Source organism: Ranitomeya imitator, chromosome 3 (genome assembly GCF_032444005.1).
Source record: "Ranitomeya imitator isolate aRanImi1 chromosome 3, aRanImi1.pri, whole genome shotgun sequence".
Taxonomy (NCBI): Eukaryota; Metazoa; Chordata; class Amphibia; order Anura; family Dendrobatidae; genus Ranitomeya; species Ranitomeya imitator.
In genome coordinates this window covers 473,105,555-473,130,704 of record NC_091284.1, presented here as the reverse complement: position 1 = coordinate 473,130,704, position 25,150 = coordinate 473,105,555, and the positions used below count along the sequence as shown (strand labels likewise).

The 25,150-nt window shown below is 46.4% G+C and overlaps 1 protein-coding gene and 1 long non-coding RNA gene across 3 annotated transcripts in view; one reads left to right on the top strand and one right to left on the bottom strand.

Annotated features, from left to right (window-relative positions):
• Positions 1–25,150, bottom strand: part of NUP88 (nucleoporin 88) — a 96,997-nt gene that overhangs the window by 47,882 nt on the left and 23,965 nt on the right. For both annotated transcript variants that reach the window (XM_069757487.1, XM_069757486.1), the window contains exons 7-9: positions 23,726–23,876; positions 21,837–21,935; positions 21,649–21,739 (exon numbers count right to left, since the gene is read on the bottom strand). In XM_069757487.1, coding sequence (XP_069613588.1) covers positions 21,649–21,739; positions 21,837–21,935; positions 23,726–23,876 — 341 coding nt within the window. The remainder of the gene's footprint in view (positions 1–21,648; positions 21,740–21,836; positions 21,936–23,725; positions 23,877–25,150) is intronic.
• On the top strand, positions 10,924–18,250 carry LOC138670288 (uncharacterized). Its single transcript, XR_011319318.1, has 2 exons — positions 10,924–11,680; positions 14,023–18,250. It is a non-coding gene; the product is annotated as an uncharacterized lncRNA (long non-coding RNA).

The following is a 25,150-nucleotide window of genomic DNA, read 5'->3' as shown; positions in this document are numbered from 1 at the left end:
GCCACGTAGCATATTGCCCAGCCACGTAGCATATACAGCGACGTAGTATACTGCACAGAGCCACGTAGTATATTGCCCAGCCACGTAGTATATTGCCCAGTGACATAGTATACAGCACAGAGCCACGTAGCATATTGCCCAGCCACGTAGCATATTGCCCAGCCACGTAGCATATTGCCCAGCCACGTAGCATATTGCCCAGCCACGTAGCATATTGCCCAGCCACGTAGCATATTGCCCAGCCACGTAGCATATTGCCCAGCCACGTAGCATACAGCACAGAGCCACGTAGTATATTGCCCAGCCACGTATGTCACAGGTAAAAAAAAAAAAAACTCTCCTTCGGATCCGAGCGCCCATTGTAGTTGTAACAGTCACCTTCGGATCTGGCGCAGGCGATGAGCGCGCGGCTGCCGCCATCTTCCGTTCCCAGGATGCATTGCGAAATTACCCAGATGACTTAGTGGTCTCGCGAGGCCGCCAAGTCGTCTGGGTAATTTCGCAATGCATCGCCGAGAACGGAAGATGGCGGCAGCCGCGAGCGGCTCGGTGGACAACGGAGGGTGAGTATAGCAGGTTTTTTAAAATTATTTTTAACATTAGATTTTTTACTATTGATGGCGCATAGGCAGCATCAATAGTTGAAAGTTGAGGACACACAGGGTTAATAGCGGCAGTAACAGTGCGTTACCCACGGCATAACGCGGTCCGTTACCGCCGGCATTAACCTTGTGTTAGCGATGGCTGGAGGGGAGTATGCGGGTGCCGGACAGTGACTGCGGGAGGAGTAAGGAGCAGCCATTTTCTTCCGGACTGTGCCCGTCGCTGATTGGTCGCAGAAAAAAAGCCACGACCAATCAGCGACTTGGATTTCCTTGACAGACAGAGGCCGCGACCAATGAATATCCGTGACAGACAGACGGAAGGACAGAAAGACGGAAGTGACCCTTAGACAATTATATAGTAGATCATTGGGAGGTTTCTTCAATAAAATTCGATGTATAATCTAACGGGTTATGACTTATTAGACTGACTCATTTGCACCGACCATTTAGGAAAATCCGAGAAAAATATCATTTGCATAATAATTTGGAACACAGTGTAGTTAAAGAAGCCATAGATTGCGAAAGTGACAAAGCCCACTCAGGGGGACTGGTCACTGGGGGCTCATTTGCGGCGGGGGGCTCCTGAGCGCATTTAGGGTCACAAGCATTACAGAGTGGAACAGTATGCCCGCTTGGTGGTGCAGCCTGACAGGAGGTGCAAGAAGTGAAGAACACCGTATGTGTTATTGCAGATTTTTTGGAGGGTTTAAGCAGAGACATGCTGTGCTCCTAACCTCCGTGCAGGGCTGATGTGGGGCACTTGTGCAGCTAAAAAAGCGGAGCACTGTGTGCAGGAGGAGGAGGGCCTGTGTTAGTGTGCAGCGCACCTACCCAGGTCCTGTCGCCGTGCTGTGACCGGGAGGAGAGGTGCAGCCTGGCGTCCAGAAGCTTCTCGTATCCAAGATGGCCGCCGAGAGTATGTGGAGCGCTTCTCGCAGTGTGCGAAAAGCGCTAAACCGGTTGGCAGGGCCTCACACGTGACACACGCTGTGGGCGTAGACGTGGCCTAGCTGGGGCCAAAGCCGGGGAATAAATTAGCGGTGCCCGGCCGCAAGATGCGGCCAAGCCCGTGGTGCCCCCCCCCCCCCCCCAACCTCCTTCCCCCCCCTGCCAGACTCACCGCTGTTCCTGTTCAGGCGAGGTATGGGGGGGTCAGGGGGGGGGGGGGCGGATGGATGTGCAGTAAAACTCGATCTGCCACCCTCTTGGTGAGGAGGTGGAGAGGTACTGAGGAGCTCCATTAAGCACCGCTGTTCTTCAGTGGTGGTGCAGAGGGAGGGCGGCCGGACTGTGCCCATTGGAAGGTGGCCTCTGTGTATCCTAAGGGTTCGCTCTCCTAGGATTTCACAGGGCTAGTTCTCGGCCGTACATCCCATGTCGCAGGAGAGGAGAGTAAAACTCGCCATGATCGCCTGTTGGATGTTTTGGGGGAGATCGGCCCCCTTAAAAGGGTCCGTCGCCCCATCATCCTCTTGCGCAAAGTTAAAAATAAAATTAAAAGTAAGAACGTCTGGAGAAAAACAGACGCAGTGTGCCTCCTACGGACACTAAGCAAGAACTGGTATTATCTGGAGCCAGTGGGTGGTGTATACTGCAGAGGAGGAGCTAACCCTTTTTGTATTTACTTAGTGTCAGCCTCCTAGTGGCAGCATCATACACCCACGGTCCTGTGTCCCCCAATGTTGCGATGGAGAAATAAGCACTCTTTACCAGAAAAAAAAATTTTTTTTACACCCCCTCAGAATATGGCGACAAAATAACTTCTAAAAAAAAAACAAACGAAAAAAAAACAGGATTTTTGGTTGCTTACCGTAAAATCTGTTTCTTGGAGCCTCCATTGGGGGACACAGGAACCATGGGTGTATGCTGCTGCCACTAGGAGGCTGATACTATGCAAATAAAAAAAGTTAGCTCCTCCTCTGCAGTGTACACCCCACCGACTGGCATTATACTCTTCAGTTAGTGAAGAAAGCAGTAGGAGATAAATAACAAGGTTGAAAAACCATAACCACAAAGTTGAGAACTGTAAACGTGAGAACAGTCAGAACATAGAACAGAAACGGAGAAACATTGGGAGGGAGCTGTGTCCCCCAATGGAGGCTCCAAGAAACAGATTTTACGGTAAGCAACCAAAAATCTTGTTTTCTTTATCGCCTGTCATTGGGGGACACAGGAACCATGGGACGTCCCAAAGCAGTCCCAAGGGCGGGAAAAACAGACTTCCATCAGGTCAGAGGACTCACCACTGCCGCCTGCAAGATCCTTCTGCCTAGGCTGGCGTCTGCCGAATCGTAGGTATGGACCTTGTAAAATTTGGCGAACGTGTGGATGGAAGACCAAGTTGCCGCTTTGCAAAGCTGTAGAGCGGAAGCCCTGTGGTGCACCACCCAGGAGGCGCCGACTGCCCGGGTAGAGTGAGCCTTAATCCCAGGAGGGGGCACTCTGTTCTGGAGGCTTGCCGGGTTAAGATTTGCCGTTCTGATCCAGCGAGCAATAGTCGCCTTAGAAGCCGGTTGGCCTCTGCGCGGGCCATCAGGAATGACGAAAAGAGAATCCGTCTTCCGGAAAGTGGACGTTCTATCCAGGTAGATCCTCACTGCCCTGATGAGGTCCAGCTTGTTCAACGATCGCTCCAAAGGACGAGTCGGAGCTGGACAAAAGGAAGGTAGAACGATGTCCTCGTTGAGGTGGAAGGTGGAAACCACCTTAGGAAGAAAAGAAGGCGGAGGCCTGAGGACCACCTTGTCCTGGTGGATGACCAAGAACGGAGGATGGCAAGAAAGAGCCGCCAACTCGGAAATGCGGCAGATAGAAGTGATGGCCACAAGAAAGGCCACCTTCCAAGATAGGACTGACAGGGGAATCTCCCTGAGGGGCTCAAAGGGAGAAACCCTCAGAACGTCCAGTACCAGGTTTAAATCCCATGAATCCACAGGGGCCCTGTACGGAGGAACAATGTGGGCCACTCCTTGAAGAAAGGTCTTAACCTGTGGTCGGGAAGCTAAAGTCTTCTGAAAAAGGATGGAAAGCGAAGAGACCTGGCCCTTCAGGGAACTAAGAGCCAGGCACGAATCCAGTACTGCCTGAAGGAAGGCCAAAATGGAAGGCAGGGAAAAGGACATAGATGAAACACGGTTCAACTCGCACCAACAGAAGTAAGCCTTCCAGGTACGATAGTAGACCCTGGAAGACGAAGGCTTACTAGCCTGAATCATGGTGTGAATCACCCGGTCCGAAAGGCCGGACGCTCTTAGAACTGCAGTCTCAGCCACGCCGTTAAACTGAGCGACCGAGAATTCGGGTGGCAGATCGGACCCAGAGACAGCAGATCGGGCCTGTCTGGAAGGCGCCAGGGAGCGTCCGCGAGAAGATTGACGAGCTCCGCGAACCAAGCTCTCCTGGGCCAATCCGGGGCGATCAGAATGACCGGCACCCCTTCCTCTTTGATCTTTTTCAACAGTTTGGGAAGTAATGAAAGGGGTGGGAACAGGTAGGGCAGCACGAACTGTGACCAAGGAATGGCCAGAGCGTCGACGCCCACTGCGAGAGGATCGCGAGACCTGGAGATGAACTGCGGAACCTTCCTGTTCATTTGAAATGCTGTGAGATCCACGTCCGGAGTCCCCCATCTAAGACAAACCTGATGGAAGACCTCCGGATGCAAGGACTATTCCCTCACGGCTGAGGAAGTCGGCGACCCAATTGTCCACGCCAGGGATATGCACAGCGGATATCACCGGAACCGTTGAATCTGCCCAGAGGAGGATCTTGGATACCTCGGCCAAGGCGCTCCAAGTCCCCCCCTTGATGGTCGACATATGCCACCGCTGTGGCATTGTCCGTCTGGATTCGGATAGGAAGACCCCTGAGAATCCTTTCCCAGTGACGAAGGGACAGAAAAATGGCCCGAATCTCGAGGATATGGATCAGCAAGGTTGCCTCCTGCGCCGACCAGCGGCCCTGTACAGTCAGGTGGCGAAACACCGCACCCCAGCCGAGCAGGCTGGCATCCGTTGTCACCACCTGCCAGTGGACTGGAAGGAAGGACCTGCCCTGGGAGACGAGAGGTGACGTGAGCCACCAGTTGAGAGACCGTTTGACCCGGGGAGAGAGTCGGATCGGGCGGTACAGGGAGAAGACAGACCTGTTCCACTGAGACAGGATGGCTTGCTGAAGAGGTCACGAGTGAAATTGGGCGAAGGGAATCGCTTTCAATGTTGCTACCATCCTCCCCAAAACCTTCATGGCCGATCGGAAGGAGGGAGACCGAGGGCCCTGGAGCACGCGTATGTCCCGACGAAGGATGGATCTCTTGTCTTCGGGAAGAAAGACCTTCGTCTGACGAGTGTCGAAGAGCATGCCCAGAAAGATGATGCGCTGAGAAGGAATAAGGCAGGACTTCTTCCGGTTGACCAGCCACCCGAAACGGGCTAGGGTGTCGAGAACGATGGACAGGCTTTCGTGGGCCTGAGAAAAGGACGGAGCCTTGATGAGGATGTCGTCGAGGTATGGAAACAGAACCAGGCCTCTGACCCTCAAGATGGCCATCAGCGCCGCCATGATCTTCGTGAAAACTCTTGGGGCGGTTGCAAGACCAAACGGCAGGGCGACAAACTGAAAATGATCCTGAAGCACTGCAAAGCGCAGGTATCGGTGATGTCCCGGGAATATCGGAACATGGAGGTAGGCGTCCTGAATATCTATGGAACACAGAAATTCCTGAGCCTCCATGGAAGCAATTACTGAACGAAGGGATTCCATCCTGAAGTGCTTCAGACGAACTCTCCTGTTCAGCAATTTGAGGTCCAGAATGCGACGCACCATGCCGTCTTTTTTCGGTACTACAAAAAGGTTGGAATAGAAACCTGTGAACCGCTCTTTTTCTGGGACGGGAACAATTACCCCGGCTTTGAGAAGAGAAGTGATGGCTGCGAAGAAACCCGGAACTAGAGCAGGATCTCTTGGAGGTCGGGATTAAAAAAAAAAAAAAAAAAATTTAAAAAAAAAAACGATCCCGGGGTCGTGAAACGAACTCTATCTTGTATCCCAAGGATACAACTTCCCTGACCCATGCGTCCTCTACTGAGGAGATCCAGATGTCCCTGAAGAGGAGATGGCCGCCCAGCTGGGGAGGTGGGTTGTCGACTAGCCGAGAGTCAGGCCGAGGTGGTTCTTCCAGTCCTGGAGGATCTACCCTGGGAGTAGCGAGGACGCCAGGAAGGAGTGGGCCTAAAGGATACCGCCTTCTTCTCTTGACGTGCCTGTGGCCTCTGTTGCTGCTGGGAGGAGTTTGATGCCACAAAGCGACGAAAAGACCGAAATTGACGTCTAGGAGGCGGGCAACGAGGCTTGGCCTGGGGAAGAAGGGAGCTTGTGCCCCCAGTAGCGTCCTTAATGATTTGGTCCAGCTTAGAACCAAAAAGACGAGACCCCTGAAAAGGCAGGCTGGTAAGGGACTTTTTAGAGGACAAATCCGCCTGCCAGGCCTTAAGCCAAACGGTCCGGCGGATGGCAACTGCGTTGCTGGACGCCTGAGCCGCACAAGACGCGGCGTTCAGGGAGGCGGAGACCAGATATTCACCCACGTGAGAAATCTGGTTGGCAAGTTCCGCCAGCTGTCCGGAAGGAACCCCGTCCAGAATGCCCTGACGGAGCTGTTTGGCCCATTTGGATATGGATTTTGAAACCCAAGTGGAAGCAAAGGCCAGGCAAAGACTGGCTGAGGCCGCTTCAAAGGCTGACTTCGCGAAAGATTCTATGACTATCGTTAGAATCCTTCAGAGATGCTCCGCCGGACAGTGGGAGGACCGTGTTGGTGGATAGTCTGGAAACCGGAGGATCCACCGAAAGAGAAGCCGTCCAATTAGCGGTGAGCTCTGGAGAAAAAGGATATAAAATGCCAAGTCGCTTTCCTCTCTGAAAGCGTCTGGTCGGGTTCTCTCCTTCTCTGGTCATAATCTCCTCGAATTCCGGGTGAGGAGCGAAAAACTTGGAAGGTGGTTTAGCCCGTCTAAACGAAACCGCCTGATCTGCGGGTTCCGTAGAGGACTCCTTGATGCCACAGGTTAGATTTATCGCTCCAATGAGATTCTGAACCATATCCCTCATGGTAGCAATCTGGTTCGAATCCAGCTCCGAAACATGCTCCGAAGGCGCATCAGAGAACGCCTCGCCTGACTCAGGGGAGGAGGATCGGGTGGCGAGATGGAGCGAGAAGAGGACTCAGACCGGCGTTCCTGTCTGGACCTTTTGCGGCTAGCAATGGAGGGCTCGGACTGAGCTTCCTGCGACCCGCTGGCTACTGCGGGGTCTGCAGGGGTAACCGATCAAGCACGGACACCAAAGTTTGAGACACCCGACTTAGATCGGCCATCGATTGGGACAGAGAGGAAGCCCAGCCTGGGATGGGGGTATCACTCTCGGGCGGATCGGCCGGGGGATCCTGGGCGGTGGGAACAATCGGGTTGCTGCAGGCCTGACAGAGCGGAGAGGACTGACCTGAGGGAAGTTTGCTGTTACAGGACGAACATGCAAAGTACTTGACTAAGGCAGAAGAGGAAGAAGTAGGAGGACGAGAGCGGCCCCCCTTAGAGTTAGACATTTTGAAGAGGTCCCTGAAGAAAATGCAAGCGGGTTAGGGGACAGTGGGGCAGAGGGGGGTGTCAGTGTGCAGTGCAGAGCTACTCACGGCAGACGAAAAGCACAGATACCAGGATGCTGCAGACCTGGAGGAAGATGCTGTGGATCTCCGGTGCAGATGGTGTGCTGTGCCCCCAGAAAAGATCGCTCTGCGGAGTTCTCCGGCGTAGGTGCATGGCACGATGGAGAAAACTCGTGCCCCGAGTGTCCGGCAGCGGTGTGGAGGAAGGGGCGGAGCCAGCCGAGATGGCACCGGTGGGTGGGGAAAAGCACGGCAGATTGTCGGGCGGGAGAAAGCCCGCCCGATGAAAAAGGAAGTGGGCGGAGCGCGGCACCGTAAGTAGACCCCGGGAAAAGCCGGGGCCTAAATTAGAAGCCGGTGACCGCCGAGAAAGAACCCCCGCGGCGCAGACGCTGCTCGGCTAGAGCGGTGTGGCAGCCGCCGCATGAAAGGGAGAACGCTGACGCCGGTGAAGTGTCGCCGGAATAGGCCCCGGAAAAGCTGGGGCCTAACTTAGGAGCCGGCGACCGCAGAGGGAAAGGCTGCAGGCAGGTGTGTGCCGCAAGCAGGTCCCGGGAAGCCAGGGCCTGAAGGAAGAACGGCGACCGCTGGAGGAACGCGGTGGGGCAAGGAAAGGTAGCGCGTCTGGCAGAAAAAAACGCCGCGTCAGAAAGAGCCACCGCGCAGGGAACGGGGAAAGTGCTGCAAATGCAGCGATGAACCCGCGCTGAGTCCTGGGAACCCCTTTAGGAATACTCACCTAGTAAAATCCCACGTCGTCTGCTACTAACCTTGGGAAGGTATCAGACGTCCACAGGAGCTGCTGATGGACATCCTTGTCTCCTCCGACTGACAGGCTCTGGTGGGCGAGTGGGTGGGGGACGGGGCCAGGACCGGACTTCTGAGCACGCTTGTGTGCTAGGCTCTTGGTCCTGGAGGGGGATCTATGAGGATACGGGGTGGCAGTACACGCCGTACTCATAGTCCGCTTGTGGGAATACAGGTGTGACTGTTCACCCTGTATCCCTTCCGGAAAACCTGAAAAAAAAAAAAAAAAAAAACGCACATTGAGGTAGATACGGGTCTAATGAAAGACCCGTGTCCACCTCCTACTGACACTAAGCTAAACTGAAGAGTATAATGCCAGTCGGTGGGGTGTACACTGCAGAGCAGGAGCTAACTTTTTATTTGCATAGTGTCAGCAGCATACACCCATGGTTCCTGTGTCCCCCAATGAGAGGCGATAAAGAAAAAAAAATTATATATATTTTTACTGTGTGAAAGCATCAAAACTTAAAAACTATATAAATCTGGTATCACTGTAATTGCACCAACCCAAAGAATAAAGTCATCTAATCACTTATATCGCACTCTGAACCACTATACATTCCACACCAAAAAAAAGACAAATCAGAACACGGACGTACGAGGAGTGTAAGGGCACATACTCACTTGCGAGAAACTCGGATGAGTCTTGCATGTTTAATACCTGGCGCTGCTGCCGGCACGCAGATCGGAGCGTGCGGCCGCACAGCAATACATGCAGCCGCACGCTCCGCTCCTGAGTGCCGGGTTATTAACATGCAAGACTAATCAGAGTTTCTCGCAAGTGAGTATGAGCCCTAATACGAGTAAACATCTCATTTCACTCTGACCAGTGTAAATCAATGAGGCTGTGCTCACCTGCATATTTTTCTCTCGGGTTTTATCCACGTTAGGAGAAATTGCAGCATGCTGCGTTTGACTGCGTGTATTGGAAGAGACTTGCCAATGCAAGTCTATGGGTGAGGGATTGAATCAGATGACACACAAGCTATGCGTTTACCGTCCAATCTCAAAAAGTAAATCTGAAATTTCATCAACCAAGTCCAGTAAATTCACAGCCAGAAAAGTGAGAATATAGAGATAGATGATTGACTCGATAGATAGAAGTCCTTTAGATATATAATTTCACAAGCCCCCTAACATATAACACACTTGCACCATTTAGTGCCTTTCATGAGGCACTGAACGGTGTTTAGCTTTGCAATAAAAAAAAAAAAAAATTAAAAAAAATGTAGGGTCCCAGCTATTTTTGATAACCAGCAGAGGTAAAGTAGACGGCTGCAAGCGGATGTCAAGGTCCATCGTTATTGGGCCCCTCCCAGCTGTCAAATACCAGCCTGCAGCGACCCCAGAAGTGAAACTTCCCAGGCTTTGTACGGCTCTTTTAGACTGCCCTGTAGTGATGGCAATCGGGGTAATGATAGTTGGGTTTGACGACAGCTGTGATTTGTCTAAAGAAAAAATAAAATGCAGTCATCAACCTCTGGGGTTAATAACGGGAAGGTGTCTAAGAGGTGTCTTAAATACCCCCACTACTAACCCAGTAATCAAAAGTAAAAAACACAGAAAAAGACACTTTATTTGAAAACATTTCCCCTCGTTCAGCAATTTAAAAAAAAAAAAAAAAAAAAAAGTCACGCAGGTCGCTGTAATCCACAAGTTGACTACTTCAGATTCTCTTGACTATGGCAGACTTGCATGTTTTTTTTTTTTTTTTTTTTTTTTAAACACATTGGTGGGCGGTGTCTGAGACAACTCTTAGGCTACTTTCACAATAGCGTTAACTGCAATCCGTCACAATGCGTCGTTTTGCAGAAAAAAACGCATTGCGACGGATTGCCACACGTCGCATCCGTCGTGCGACGGATGCATCGTGCTTTGGCGGACCGTCAGGAGCAAAAAACGCTACATGTAACGTTTTTTGCTCCTGACGGACCGCTTTTTCCGACCGCGCGCGCGGCCAGAACTCCGCCCCCACCTCACAATGGGGCAGCGGATGCGCCGGAGAAATGCATCCGCTGCCTCCGTTGTGCAGTGCGTTAAACGCTAGCGTCGGAATCTCTGCCCGACGCATTGCGACGGGGAGATTCCGACGCTAGTGTGAAAGTAGCCTTAGACACCTCTCCATTACTAACCTCAGCTCACAGCGGTCTCCTTTACCGTTGCTGGTTACCAAATTAGGGGTGGGGGGGGGAGGGGACAAGCTTTTTTTTTCTAATTTAAAATTGGGAAAAATAAAAGCAGGTTACATATGGGGTATCGCCATGCTCAAGAAAGAGGGTAACAAACTACCGTATGTGCTACACTTTCATGTTACTGGTTGCAAAAGTGGAACATTTGGGGCTAAAGCAAGATTTTTGTGGGAAAAAAAAAACCCAAAACAACATTTTCAATATGACGAACTAATGTTATCAAATTCTGTATAGTACTTGTGGGTTCAAAATGTTCACAATACCCCTGGATAAAATCCTTGAGAGGTGTGGTTTGCAAAATGGGGTTGCTTGTGGTTGGATTACTGCTGTTTAGGCGCCTTAGAGGCCATGCAAATGCAACATGGTGTCCACAATTTCATTTAGCCAAATGTGTTCCAAAATTCAAAATATTGTTCCTTCCGTTCTGAGTCCTGCAGTGTGTCCAAACAGAACTTTTTATCTACACGTGGAGTATAGCCGCACTCGGAAAACAGCGAGTAATAAACGGTGTGGTCCACTTTTTAGTGTTACCTCTTGCACAAGTGAAAAAATTGGGGCTAAAGCAACATTTTAGAAGAAACTTTCTTTTCCATTCCACCTTGCATTAATTCCCGTGTAGCACCTGAAAGGTTAAAAAAAAAAAAAAAGGGGGGGCGTGGCCAGCAGCTCAAGGAGCAGGACGTGCTTCCATTAAGCTCCTCTGCTGGCTATTTATATCTAACTTAATCCGCACTTATCAACAACCCATCCACTGGACTTGAGATATTTAATCAGCTCCTTTCTGGTCCAGGAGACTTTTACACCCTTTTGAGCCCTCAAACTGATCTTATATCGGGCTTAGACCCCGAGGCCTACATGTGAGCCTGAGGCTGGCTGGACGGGCCGAGTGGACCATCAAGTGCGGTGAAATAGCCGACTCGCTGCAGCGGGGGTTTCTCCACCTCCCCCTGCATCTACAGCTGGAGTGCCCGAACGCTTAAATAACTAAAATTCCCAGCCTGCTGAGTACACCACGGCTCTGCTGTAATCTGGCAGAGAAGATCAGCCGACGAAGCGACGCTGAGGCTGAACGGCTGTTACTTCCAGCCTACACTGGAGAGAGCTGCTGCACGGAAGCACTGCTGCTGAGGGCTGCTCCCATCCCCCTTGCTCCGGCTCAGCGATCATAATTGCCTACCTCCTGCTGCTCCGGCCTGTGATCAGATACCTGCGGGGTCTGTAGCTGCGCCCTGACTCGGCTCTCACCCCTGACCCCTGGACGCTGGGACGTGAGAGAGGAGAACGAAGTGTGGCCGGCGGTCGGTGGTCCCTCTGTCCCGGCGGTGATTGAAGACGTCTGCGCTCCTGGGAGGCGCGGGAACTTTTCGTGCCAGCGCCATATTGGCTGATATGGTGAAGAAGCCCTGCATTTGATGAAGGTAGGGGGATAACGGCCTGCTCTAAACTATCTCCCTCTCCTCAGGGGCCCATCTCCTGCTCCCCCCTGCTGCCCCATACCCAGAGACATCAGTTACACACTACAGAACAGTGTGCTCTGCATTAGCTGTAAACCTGCTGCATGCCCAGGGCTTCTCAGTACGCCGGAGAAGGCAATAGAGGGTGATATTAACCCCCCTTTGGTGAGCAGTGCTGGGAAGGATTGTGAAGCTGCCGTTATCTGCGCTGAGGGTACCTCCTGTTCCTCCTTCCCCATCCATTGTGGGGCAGATTACTTTGAACTATTATATCCCCAAATCGTCTGAGAGTCAACTTGCTTTTATCTTTAAAGCATAATATCCATCACAACTTTCTTGCACCCTACCTATATCAACAGGCAGAAAACTAACAGGATAAAGGAGTGCTATACTGATATCTTCTGGCGATTTACATGAGCTACTGCTCCAACCAAATTTTTTGCTTCATTTTTATTAACAAACTCCTTTTCAGCTCTGCTACATCTTACTTATATCAACAGAGAGCTAGTAACAAAAAGACACTCCACCGCTGCCATCTTCTGGTGACTTACAGGAACTGCTGGTTGTTATTTCAATTTAAGTTTTTCATTTTTCTTTTACAATTCTATTTAGCTTTTTCTCATCTGTGCACTCTATCCCCGGCCGAAGCCGGTCAACCATAAAGCGCAAAATTATGCTCAAACAATAGAGAACCGTTTCTCAACAATGAACTAACACTTTTCACTCGAATGTCCAAGTGGTGACCATTGCATATCACGCCATCAGAAGCTTTACTATGGGTAAAACAAACAAAGAGCGTGATAAACTTTCAGCTAAACCGCTCGCTGACACTCAAACTCGTAAAGCGCATGGAAATTTAGATAAATATCTTAAAAAGGGGACAGATATGCCGCAGACTCCCTCAAAAAAATCATATAAGAGAGCTATCTCTTCAGATGTCTTGGAAGACTCAGATTCCAGTGGGGAGGGCTCTGACTGCGAATCCACTTTGGAGGACTCAGCCCCAATCTCTAGAGCCTTCATGAAAAAACTACTTGCACAAACCATGCAGCCACTTTTGGAAGAAATTTCTGGGTTGCGTGCAGATCTACAGCATATGGGCCAGAGAGTGGAAACCCTAGAATCCGCCAACATGGAAGCGACTGATGCCATCTTGTCCCTACGTGACCAACTCCTACAACAACAGCACCAACTTAACACTGCCCTCCTAGCTGCGGAGGACCAGGAAAACCGCAGCAGAAGAAAAAACATCAGGCTGAGAGGCGTTCCTGAATCCTTTGCTCGGGAATCACTGGATAAGGTCACCAGGGAAATTTTCTCTGACCTCCTAGGGAAAGAAAGAGCGGAATCCATTGTCATTGAGAGAGTTCATCGCGCCCTCAAACCCAGGCCTAAACAGGGAGAACCGCCAAGAGACATCATCTGCGGCCTATTGAGCTTCGTGGATACCACAGCGGTCCTAACTGGCGCTAGGGAAAAAGACAATCTCTTATATGAGGATGCTCATTTACAACTCTTCCAGGATCTCGCCCCTTCCACTCTGGCTAAACGGAGAATTCTCAAACCACTCCTATCCGAACTGAGGTCACGCGGCCTGATGTATAGGTGGCTCTACCCCTTCGGTCTGGCCATCACGGTGGGCAACCGCCAGATCACAATACGATCCCCGTCAGACCTTGATGAAGCCTGGTCGACTCTTGACATTTCGCCGATAGACATCCCCTCCTGGATGCCAGTTGACACAGGATGGAATTTCCCTAAACTGACAAAACTACAAGAATGGTCAGTTAAAAAGAAACACGTTTCTCCTAAACCGAAGAAAACTGCCCCTAAAGTTCTCCCAACATGAAGCAGACCGGTTATGCTGGTTTGATTTTCTCTTCTCCTTGATAGGGGCGAAATTTATGACCTGACTCCTGAGTCTTTTTTCTTTTTTATCTTTCATCAAACCAAGTTCTCCTTATGATTCTTTTTCTCCTGTTGCCAATGTTTTTTCTCATCTGTTCACATTGTCTGGAGTCGATAGAATTTTTTGTAATTTCTCTGGACTTGGAGAAAAACTCCATATTGTTAATTGTATTATGTTTCTGTCCCTTAATACTATTGTTTGTTCGGTACTTTGATAATAGCTACACTGCTATGTTCAAATATTTTTTCTCTTTTCTCTTGCCTTTTAAGACAAGTTGTAGAGGTCGCCACTTGGACCTTCTCTCGCTTATGTCTGGGTTCTTGTACCCCCCCCCTGCGATAAGCGAGCTGTATTTTGTATATAGTTTGTTAACTACCATGTTTTATTTTTTTCTCAGGCTCTATGGTGTGACGGGGGATTCTGAGGAAGGAGTGGATGGCAACTAATCGAACTGACGCGGGTACGGTCACGGTAGCGTCCTTTAATGTGAAAGGTTTAAATTCCCCTGCAAAACGCAGTCAGATACTAACACTGTTAAAAAAACAATCTACACAAATAGCCTTCTTGCAAGAAACTCACTTTAAAATGGGAAGAACCCCTAATATGTCTTTCTCCCCTTTCCCAACTTGGTACAACAGCTGTTCCTCCTCCGCCTCTAGGGGAGTAAGTATAGCGCTTAAAAAAGGTCTCCCATTCACACTAGAGGATAGTCTGACTGATTCGGAAGGCAGATTTGTTTTTATAAAAGGGCTATTAGCAAACACAAAAATAACCTTAGCAAATTTATACGCCCCAAATATAAACCAGACACAATGGATTCTCAAAACATTGGACACTCTACAGCTTTTTAAGGAAGGTTTATTGATTGTGGGAGGGGACCTAAACCTGACTCTACAACCTAACCTAGACACCTCTAGTGGTTCCTCTTCCATTCCTCAAAAATCGAGACAAAAACTCCTAAATAAGCTAAACTCTCTACAACTAATAGACCCCTGGCGAAGCTTCTACCCCACATCGAAAGATTACACATTTTTCTCGTCACCACACAACTCTTATCATCGCATTGATTACTTTCTAGTACAATCTCGAGCCTTACATCTAGTAAAATCTTCTAAAATTGGCACAATCACTTTATCAGATCACGCCCCTGTCTTCATTGAGATTCTCATCACCACGTTACCTAGGCCCGCTATGACCTGGAGACTTAATGAATCGTTGATTGATAGCCCGAGACATACAGACAAACTTAGAGCCATCATCTCTCATTTCTTCAGTGAAAACATAAATACGGGTCATCTCACTCCCATTATATGGGAAACACATAAAGCCGTTCTCAGGGGTGAACTCATCTCACTTAGCTCGTACATTAAAAAACAAAGAGAAAAAGAAATCCAATCTCTCCTCCACCAAATAACCACTGCAGAGCGTACACATAAAAGTACTAAATCACCTGAGTCTCACCAGGATCTTGTTTTTCTTCGTAACAAGCTCAAAGACTTATTAAATGTAAAGTCAGCAAAATTGTTTATGCATTGCAGACACCGCTTTTATTTGCATGGCAATAAAAGTGGGAAACTCACCACACAATTGCTAAAGAAGCAAAAAGAGAAAAAATTCATTAAAAAAATTGTTGCGTCGACGGGCAGGAGAGTGGTGGACTCAAAAGAGATTGCTGAGACCTTCCGGCAGTACTATGAGTCCCTCTATAATCTGCCCCTTTCTGATGATATGAAAAATTGTCCGACAGCCATGACTAAAATCCAAACTTTTTTGGCCTCTCTCCCCCTTCCAAAAATCTCCCCTGAAGAAGGTAACGCACTCACGGCCAAAATTACACTTAAAGAATTAGAAGACATCCTAAAAACCATCCCGAATGGGAAGGCACCTGGCCCCGACGGTTTCCCGGTGGGCTATTACAAAAAGTTCTCTGATATTCTTCTTCCCCACCTAGTTGATCTGTTTAATTCCTTTCTAGAAGGGAAGCTCCCACCTCGCCAGGCACTTGAGGCCTACATTGCTATTATACCTAAGGAGGGGAAAGACGACAGCCTGTGTAGCAATTACCGCCCTATCTCATTGCTCAACACTGACCTGAAACTGTGGGCTAAGGTGTTGGCTTCGAGGTTGAATGGTGTCTTGTGCAGAATTATTCGGCCTGACCAGGTGGGTTTCGTGAAGGGTCGCGAAGGCAAACATAATTCTACTAAAATCCTCCATGCTATTTCATATGCAAAGAAGACTAAGACTCCATTGACTATTCTGTCAACTGATGCTGAAAAAGCATTTGACAGAATTAGCTGGAGATACATGGTCTGTACGCTTCAAAAGTTTGCCTTCCCACAAGCCTTTATAGATGCTGTAATGTCCCTCTACGTAGATCCGTCTGCTAGGGTCGGTGTGAACGGTATTTTTTCCGAACCATTTAATATAACTAACGGTACCAGACAGGGCTGTCCTCTCTCTCCCTCCCTCTTTATCATGGTCATGGAAACCCTGATGGAAAAGATTAGACAGGATAGTGAGATCATAGGCCTTAAGATGGGTAAACTTGAGGTCAAAGTAGCTGCTTTTGCCGACGACCTCTTAATCTTAACCTCCAATCCCAAAACATCTTTCCCGAAGTTAATGTCCCTGTTTGCCGATTTTGGTGAGATATCTAACTTTAAAATAAATGCAAATAAATCTGAAGCATTAAATATCTCAGCAAAAAACTCAGATATACTGGATTTAAAAGAAAACACCCCCTTTAACTGGCCATCAGAGAAACTAAAATATCTTGGAGTTTATCTAACGGCTGATCCTTCCTCCCTATATAGATGTAATTATACTCCCCTCCTGACAAGGCTTCAAACGGATCTAAAAAACTACAACATACCTTATTTATCTTGGATGGGCAGAATAAATGTCATTAAATCTTATATTTTCCCTAAAATATTTTATACCATGAACATGGTTCCCATATCCCTTCCCAACTCATTCTTCCATTCAGCCAACCAACTGTTCTCCCAGTTTATATGGAAATACAAAAGAGCCAGACTCCCTTTTAAAATTCTTTCTCTTCCTAGAGGTAGCGGCGGTCTTGGCCTTCCAGATATCAAAACATATTACAAAGCCATACATATTGCTAGATGGTTTAACCTGGTAAAACCCAATCCAGAAAATCTCAATACATATCTAGAACTTGCTATACTAGGGGATGAAGCTGATCTCTATCTTTGGTCGTCTTTTAATTGCACACGCATAAAATCTAATGAGATCCTGTCTAACACCCTATCCATAAAACGTTCCCTTATACCAAACCAGCTTCCGTATTGCCATTTTCTAGACAATATTCCAATTAAGATCATCCCATGGTTGGTGGACCCTACCTATCAAGACATTTATGGACTCTGGACATCCCTACCAGACGCCCCAATTTCTCAGTTCCTTTCAAACCGAATACCTTGCATTGATAATTGGCCGATCAGTGCCATAAAACAACCTACTAATTTTCTCCAGAAATATCATATACACCGTATAATGACCGCGTTTAGAACTAAGATAAACCAATCTACGGATTGGCTCTGGCTTGACTTGCTAGTGAGGTTGAAAACTCCAATCACTAAACTGGTTTCTAAACTATACGTGAACCTCCTTAAAAGTTCAACTCAATTTAAACCCTTATATCTTTCTTCCTGGGAGATGGAGTTGGGTCTGACGCTTTCCCCTCATGAAACTCAGCGGGTACTAGCCAATTCCCATGGGTTCTCTAGATGCATCCTATTGCAGGAAAATGCATTTAAGATCCTTTCCAGGTGGTATCATACCCCAGAAAGACTGTTTCATTTGGGATTGGTGGATTCCCCGCAGTGTTGGAGATGTTCTCGATGTGTGGGGTCCTTAGCGCATATTTTCTGGCTCTGTCCGGAATTGAAACAATTTTGGGCAGATGTAAATATATCTTTACAAGATATGGGCCTGATGGATCGGGATCTAACTCCCCAGGAGGTGTTGCTCTCTCTTCCTTCTTCCTCTTTTAACCCAAAGAAACACGACTTACTACCCATTTTATTAGCGGCCGCAAAACACTTAATCTCAATACACTGGAGAAAAACATCTCCCCCAACGCTGGAAGAATGGATCCTCAAAGTCCAAGACTTATATCGTTTGGAGGAATTATCTAGCTGGGAGGCACGCTCTCACGAGAAATTCAAGGATTCTTGGCTTCCGTGGGAGGTGTTTTTGTCCCCTACTCTTGGACTTGGGGCGGAGGATCCCCCTTGAGGAATTCATCTACTAGTCCCCTACCAAGAGTTCTGTTTGGCCCTTCCTACTTATCTTTTCTTTAGCAAGACGCGATGACCGTCCTGACTCTATTTTTTGCATGTTCCAGCCATTTTCTTTGCCGTCCACTCCTCCTTCACCTCATCTGAATTCAATTATATCCACGGTAAATTAGTCCTTCCGTCTCACCCTCTAGCCTTACAAATTTTTTATCATAACTCGTACTGTTTCTAGGGCTAGTTCTTTGCAGTCCTGAAATTTTGTTCTAAGTTCTGTAAGCTCAACTGTCTTCACTTTCTAGGGAATGTATACGTTTAATCCATCTGCCTTGAATATCCTTAGACATATTATAATATGACAAATACCCGTATTTCTTGACATGAGAGCAAATGTTAACTGTTTTATTACTGTTAATTGAAAACTTAAATAAAGAATTTCAAAAAAAAAAAAAAAAAAAAAAAAAAAATCCTGAAAATACCATTGAAGTATTTGAGGGGTGTGGTTTTTAAAATGGAATCACACTTGTGGAGTTTCCAATATACAGGCCCCCCTCAGAGTCCATTTAAAAGTGAAAACTTCCCTAAAAGAAACAGTTTCTTGTAAATTTGTAGAAACAACTAGAAATTGCTGCTAAATTTTTAACCCCTACAAAATCTGGGGGAAAAAAAAAGAAAAAATTATGTTTAAAAAAAAAATGAAGCAGATGTAAAGTAGACCTATAGGAAATGTTATTTATTCATTTATTTTGTGTGGTATAACTATCTGATTTAAGGGCATACAAATTTAAAGTTTGAAAATGGGGACATTTTTCAAGTGGTGTCAAATTTACAATATTTTCATCAATATTTTCATAATTAAACGCAATTTATTGAAAAAAAAAATAAAAAAAAAATTTATCACTAACTCGAAGTACATGTCCAGAAAAGAAAAAAAAAAAAAAAAAGTCTCAGAATCACTGGGATCAGTTTAAGGGCATAAAAATTATAAGTTTGATAATTGCTTAATGTAGTCAAACTTCCAATATTTTCACAAATAAACACAAGTCATATCGAACAAATGTTACCACTATCAAAGTACAACACGTTATGAAAAAAAAAAAAAAAAAAAAAAATCTCAGAATCAGTGGGATGCACTGAAGCGTTCCAGAGCTATAACCTCATAAAAGGACACTGGTCAGATTTCTAAAATTTGGCCTGGTCATTAGTGCCAAAATTGGCAACGTCAGTAAAGGGTTATACATTTATGTATACACATAGCAAGAAATGACATGCAACTTCATGATTTAAATACATCCCCTCTATTGTCATACCTGCGGGAAATAAAGTAGGATATCGGAAACCCTCTGTCAGCTGTTAGAATCAATGAAATTAAAGGGAACCTGTCACCCCGAAAATCACGGGTGAGGTAAGCCCACAAGCATCAGGGGCTTATCTACAGCATTCTGTAATGCTGTAGATAAGCCCCCGATGTTACCTGAAAAAGGAGAAAAAGACGTTAGATTATACTCACCCAGGGGCGGTCCCGCTGCTGGTCAGGTCAGATGGGTGTGTCTGGTCCGCTGCGGCGCCTCCCATCTTCATTACAAGACGTCCTCTTCTGATCTTCAGCCACGGCTCCGGCGCAGGCGTACTTTGCTCTGCCCTGTTGAGGGCAGACAAAGTACTGCAGTGCACAGGCGCCGGGCCTCTGACCTTTCCGGCGCCTGCGCACTGCAGTACTATCCTCTGCCCTCAAGAGGGCAGAGCAAAGCACGCCTGCGCCGGAGTCGTGGCTGAAGATCAGAAGAGGACGTCTTGGAATGAAGATGGGAGGCGCCGCAGCGGACCGGAGACGCCCATCTGACCTGACCAGCAGCGGGACCGCCCCTGGGTGAGTATAATATAACGTCTTTTTCTCCTATTTCAGGTAACATCGGGGGCTTATCTACAGCATTACAGAATGCTGCAGATAAGCCCCTGATGCCGGTGGGCTTACCTCACCCGCGATTTTCGGGGTGACAGGTTCCCTTTAAAAGGATAGGCCTCCCTAAAATCTTATATGTTCTGGACCACTCAGCCTCCATAGTCCCACAAAAGGCGTTTTATCTTTTCCCATGATCAACTCCCTTCTAGATGATTCATATGGGGCTCAAGCAGACAAACTCAAACTGACAGCTCTTCAGAGACCCAGTGATGAGCCAGGTATGGCACTCCTGGACGTCTTACACTGCTCAGCTAGCCAGCTTCACTTTCCTACAACACTCTGGAGAGCAGATAATCATTTGCCCAATTCTGACCACCACCTTGCGCACTGTTTGAGTCTTCAGAATCTATGGGGGGAGGGGGATGTCTTGGAGGCACCGGAATAGTACTCATGCTGCCAATTCACAGACTTGCAGTTCAAGTGTGGACAGTCAAAAAGCCAAAAAGATTTTTCAATTCAAGGACACAGCAGCCAAGTCCTAAGGGGTCAAGACTCTGGAACAGGTATATTGAGCGTTTTTGTTTCCTTTGATCAATGTCAACAGCTTTATCAAGTGTCCAAACACACTTTTTTTTTTTTTTTTTTTAAAGCTATCTGCAACTAAGGCATGCTTTAAAGACCCAGTTCCCAGACATTGGAAATTCTCTCATATCCCAATACCCCCTGATAGGTATTCCAAGGAGCCAGGAACCCAAGGCAAGTTATCTCCTTTTTATACACCCAATTACAAAGCAGTAGATGATCCACATCGCCATTGTTGGCAGAGGCCAAATGGAGGACAGCAATACTCTCCCTATCAGAGGAAGGCAGGAGAAAGGTCTTGACCTCCCCACAATGTTTCACCAAAAACTAATAATAAGATGGACTATATACATTTGGACTATCAGTGCTACCTGCCACCTAGCAGTTATATAAAATGGGAAGATCTACCACTGCAGATTGCCTTAGGTGTGAGGAAAAGGACGCAGATTTTATACACCTGACCTCATCGTGATCATACACCCCCTGCCCTAAGATGCGTACATTAGGAATCCCAGATGAGGAGACCCGGCCTCACTAACACCACACTCTTCTCAGGAAAACAACTTTTAGCTTGCAAGGCTACAGCCATGAGATGGATGACTACAAGACCCCACAGATTTCACACTGGGTCAATATGGCAACACTGCAGCTTCCTATGAGAGGGTGGTATAGAAAAATAGACACTGTCCTAAAACTGTGATAATGTATGGAAGCCTTGGTTGTATTCCCCTTAGTGCCCCGGCGATGAGGAGTATTCTTTTGTGATAAAGTATCTGACATATGGTGCTTTTGGTTAAGATATTAGACCCATGGTATGTTAAGGGCAGAATTAGATTTGCCAGACACTATGAGCAATAGGAAATATTGTTTGTTCTATGATGTAACCTTATTATATTGTACAATCTTCAATTAAACAAAATTATAAAATAAAAAAACAAGACAAGAGGCATAATCCAAAAGATATCCTGTTCTGTATCCCCTGCATTTACCCTCTTCCCTGGCTCGTAATACGGAATAATAGGTACCATGAAGAACTAACAGGTACATAGACAAACACATGATCACCATACAGTTAGAAGTTATATCGTGCCACGTTAGCAGGTGACAAAATAAATGGAGCCTAGAGAAGCTGGAAGAGCAGGAGAATTAACGTTACATGCCACATTAGGTAGCGGTAGTTCTATAAATCTTGTATTGCCCTTTAAGTTGTAATAAAACCTTCATACGCAAAATGCACACGGTTGAGCGGCAGACACAGTGCTGCCCAATTACGTACTTGCATGGCAGGGGCTTAGTACATAGAATATGCTCCACAAAGCACTTCTGTTCGGCAGCCAATTCTTGCAAACTATCTTTATCCTCTTCCCCTGCAAATACATTTAGAAAGAGTGTAAAAAAAAAATACCAACTACTTAAGCAATGAATATCAATTCTATAAAAAAAAAAAAAAAAACCTATATACACCTGCACTGAGAAACTTCTCCAGTTTACTGAGCCAAGCCAGGCCAACGCTGTGAATGCCAGCCACATGAGTGCAATGATATCTTGACAAACAAACTGGGTCTAGAATTAAGAACAGAGAGCATTAGTGGCACCGACAATGTAACTTAGGCCGCGGTTTATCATTTGTGGGAGTGTTTTTAGGTCACTTTCTTCCTTGTCTTGTGGTATTAGTTGCCATTTTTGGCGCCAAATGCTTAAAAAAAAAAAAAAAAAGGAGCCTGAATTTGTCACAAAGTCAAAAATGGTCTTTTTTTTCCTGTTTTGAACAATTTTTGCGACTTTTTGGCACAAAAAGACACTTCATAAAACGGAGCGAGGAAAAATTATGCCAAAATACATTAGGGAAAGGGGGAACTGGAGTTTGGTAATGATAAACCAGGGTCTAAGAACATTAGAAAAAGGTTAGCATTATAAATACACATTCTCCTCAACACCTTTAACCCCTTAATGCCCATTTCTGGACTTCCAAGACTAGAAACATTTTTGTTTCAGCATTTTGGCTCAGACTTATTATCATGTATGCGAATGAGGCCTTGATTTGACATGGGAAATGTCGCACTTTAGAAAGTTAAAGGGATATTCCCATCTTTAAAAGGGACACTGTCACCTGAATTTGGAGGGAACAATCTTCAGCCATGGAGGCGGGGTTTTGGGGTTTTTGATTCACCCTTTCCTTACCCGCTGGCTGCAATATTGGATTGAAGTTCATTTTCTGTCCTCTGTAGTACACGCCTGCACAAGGCAAGATTGCCTTGCGCAGGCGTGTACTATGGAAAACAGAGAATGAACTTCAATCCAATATTGCAGCCGGCGGGTAAGGAAAGGGTAAATCAAACACCCAAAAACCCCGCCTCCATGGCTGAAGATTGTTCCCTCCAAATTCAGGTGACAGTGTCCCTTTAAGATCCTATTCCAATATGTAGTAGGTGTAATAATAATATTAGCAAATACCTCCAAATAGAAATGTAGTATAGTTCTTCAGATTGGCCATGTCGTTTACTCCATGTGCAGGGCATTGCAGTAAGTTGGTAGTAACCATGGATACCTATTCACATAGTGACAGTTCGTTAGTTGCTAGTGGTCGTAACCATGGATATCTTAGCTCCTGCAGTGCCTGCACATGGGGTAAGCGACATAGTGAATCAGTAGAACTATACATTTTAATTGAAGGGATTTGTTAATATTTATTATTACATCTACTACATATTGAGATAGGAATACCCCTTTAAGTTTCTTTTACTCAATTTTGGGGGCTACCAGTGAATACAAACACATTTCCTCCTATTTTACCCTGTACATCTATTATTTATGAGAATATGTGCGAGTGTTGCCATTTTACTACAATATGCCAGTCTTGTGAAACTATGGTACGGTATATTCAGTGGCTTTTTTTTTTTTTTTTTTTTAAATGCGCTGATTGATGCAAATACTCCATTAAAGAGGACCTGTCACCAGGTCAAAAGTGGACAGTATTTGCTCCAGGGCTGTGGAGTCGGTAAGCCAAACCTAATGCGAATACTACCACTAATCTTCTGTGTGTAATAGTCATGCCAGCAAGAAAACCATTCTAACTGTACATGCTGGGGTAGCAAACGACACCCACGACACACTTTATTATGAGAGGTAGTTATTTTAAAAATCTTTTGACATCTAGTCGGTTTTGATCAGTGGGCGAGAGGTGCGATGGTAGATGCGGAGGCTCCCTTCAATTTCAAAACAGGCTAAAGTGCTCAGCCAAGTGCAGTACCTTCTTGTTTTAGTGATTGACCAGGTCTTATAAGTTTCATTCAGTCAAGTCCAGATTCTGACATTCTTTGTCAACAATTCAAGACCACTTTGTAGTAAATTACCTCTGTGTAGCTTAATTGGACACGAGAAATCATTGTTGATGGATTCTTCCTCTTCCTCGGTTGTCAGTTTCAGCGCTAGTTCAAGCTCAACACACTCAAAGACATAGAGGGACGGGATCAGGTCAGAGCTGTAGTTCCAAGACTTGCCAGACTAGATTAATGAAACATGAGCTAGTGACGCCACAGGAAAGCTATACAGCAAAGTTATACGGAAAACACGTACCTTGTTTCATCTACTTAACTAGTTCAAGCCGAGACCATTTGCACCATTCCTGACCAGGCACATTTTGGGTTTTTTTCATACATGGGGATTAAAGAACCAACATTTTTTTTCTAGTTTGGTTATTTAAGTTACTTTGCATTTTGTTGGAGGAGGAGGAGGGGTAGAGATACATGAGGTTTCCTTTTTATGTCCCTCTTTTTTGCCATCATTTAGGCCAGAGGATCCCAACTCCAGTCCTCAAGGCCCACCAACAGGTCATGTTTTCAGGATTTCCTTAGTCTTGCCCAGGTAATAATTGCATCACCTGTGCAATACAAAGGAAATCCTGAAAACATGACCTGTTGGTGGGCCTTGAGGACTGGAGTTGGGGACCTCCGATTTAGGCGATATTCGTCGAAAAAGGAAATAAGTGTCCAATTTTCCCATTTTTTATGGCCAAAAAGAAGTGCCGAAATGCATTTAAAAAGGTATTCCCCATTCTATAAAAAAAGATTTATTATCAGACACTTATGGGGTGGAGATAGTAACAGCAATTTTGACCTACAAGGTCACAAATTTATTTTTAACCAGGTTTTTTCATATATTTTACACACTGCCACCATACGGTCATACAAAGTCTTTCGGGGCATTTAAATACCTCTTATTTCCCTTGTAACTGTGGCAAATACCTCCCGGCTGTATAGGTCTCCTAGATATACGAAGTGGTCACGTGATAAAGGAGGAAGCACTGTCAGCGCTTTCTATTACTGTGCACACGTCACTTTTGCACTGTGTAGATAGAGATTGAGAAGGCAGAGACCGTAATAAAACGATTCTGTCTTCACAATGGGGACTCAGCTCCTACAGCCACACAATTGCATGCTGCTCTGCTACTATGTAGTGAGGTTTTAGAACAGATGTTTAAACCGCTCGCACACTGCAATGGCACAAGATGTGCCTGCACTACCCTCTACTATTCCCCAGATGGATGGACTCTTAAGTTATCCCTATATAACAAGGTCATGCCTTATATGCTGTATTTCAGTGATTCAGATATATTGCGACCTTGTGATAAAGATCAGGGACGGGTCAAAGAGTCTTCCTTATTTTGTCGCTAATCTGTCTTCAACTGGCTCATGCGTCTTTACAGTGTACTAATCAACAAAGTATCTTGAATATAATGACATTGATGAGAGAGCAGTGGGTATTCCTTTCTATAAACC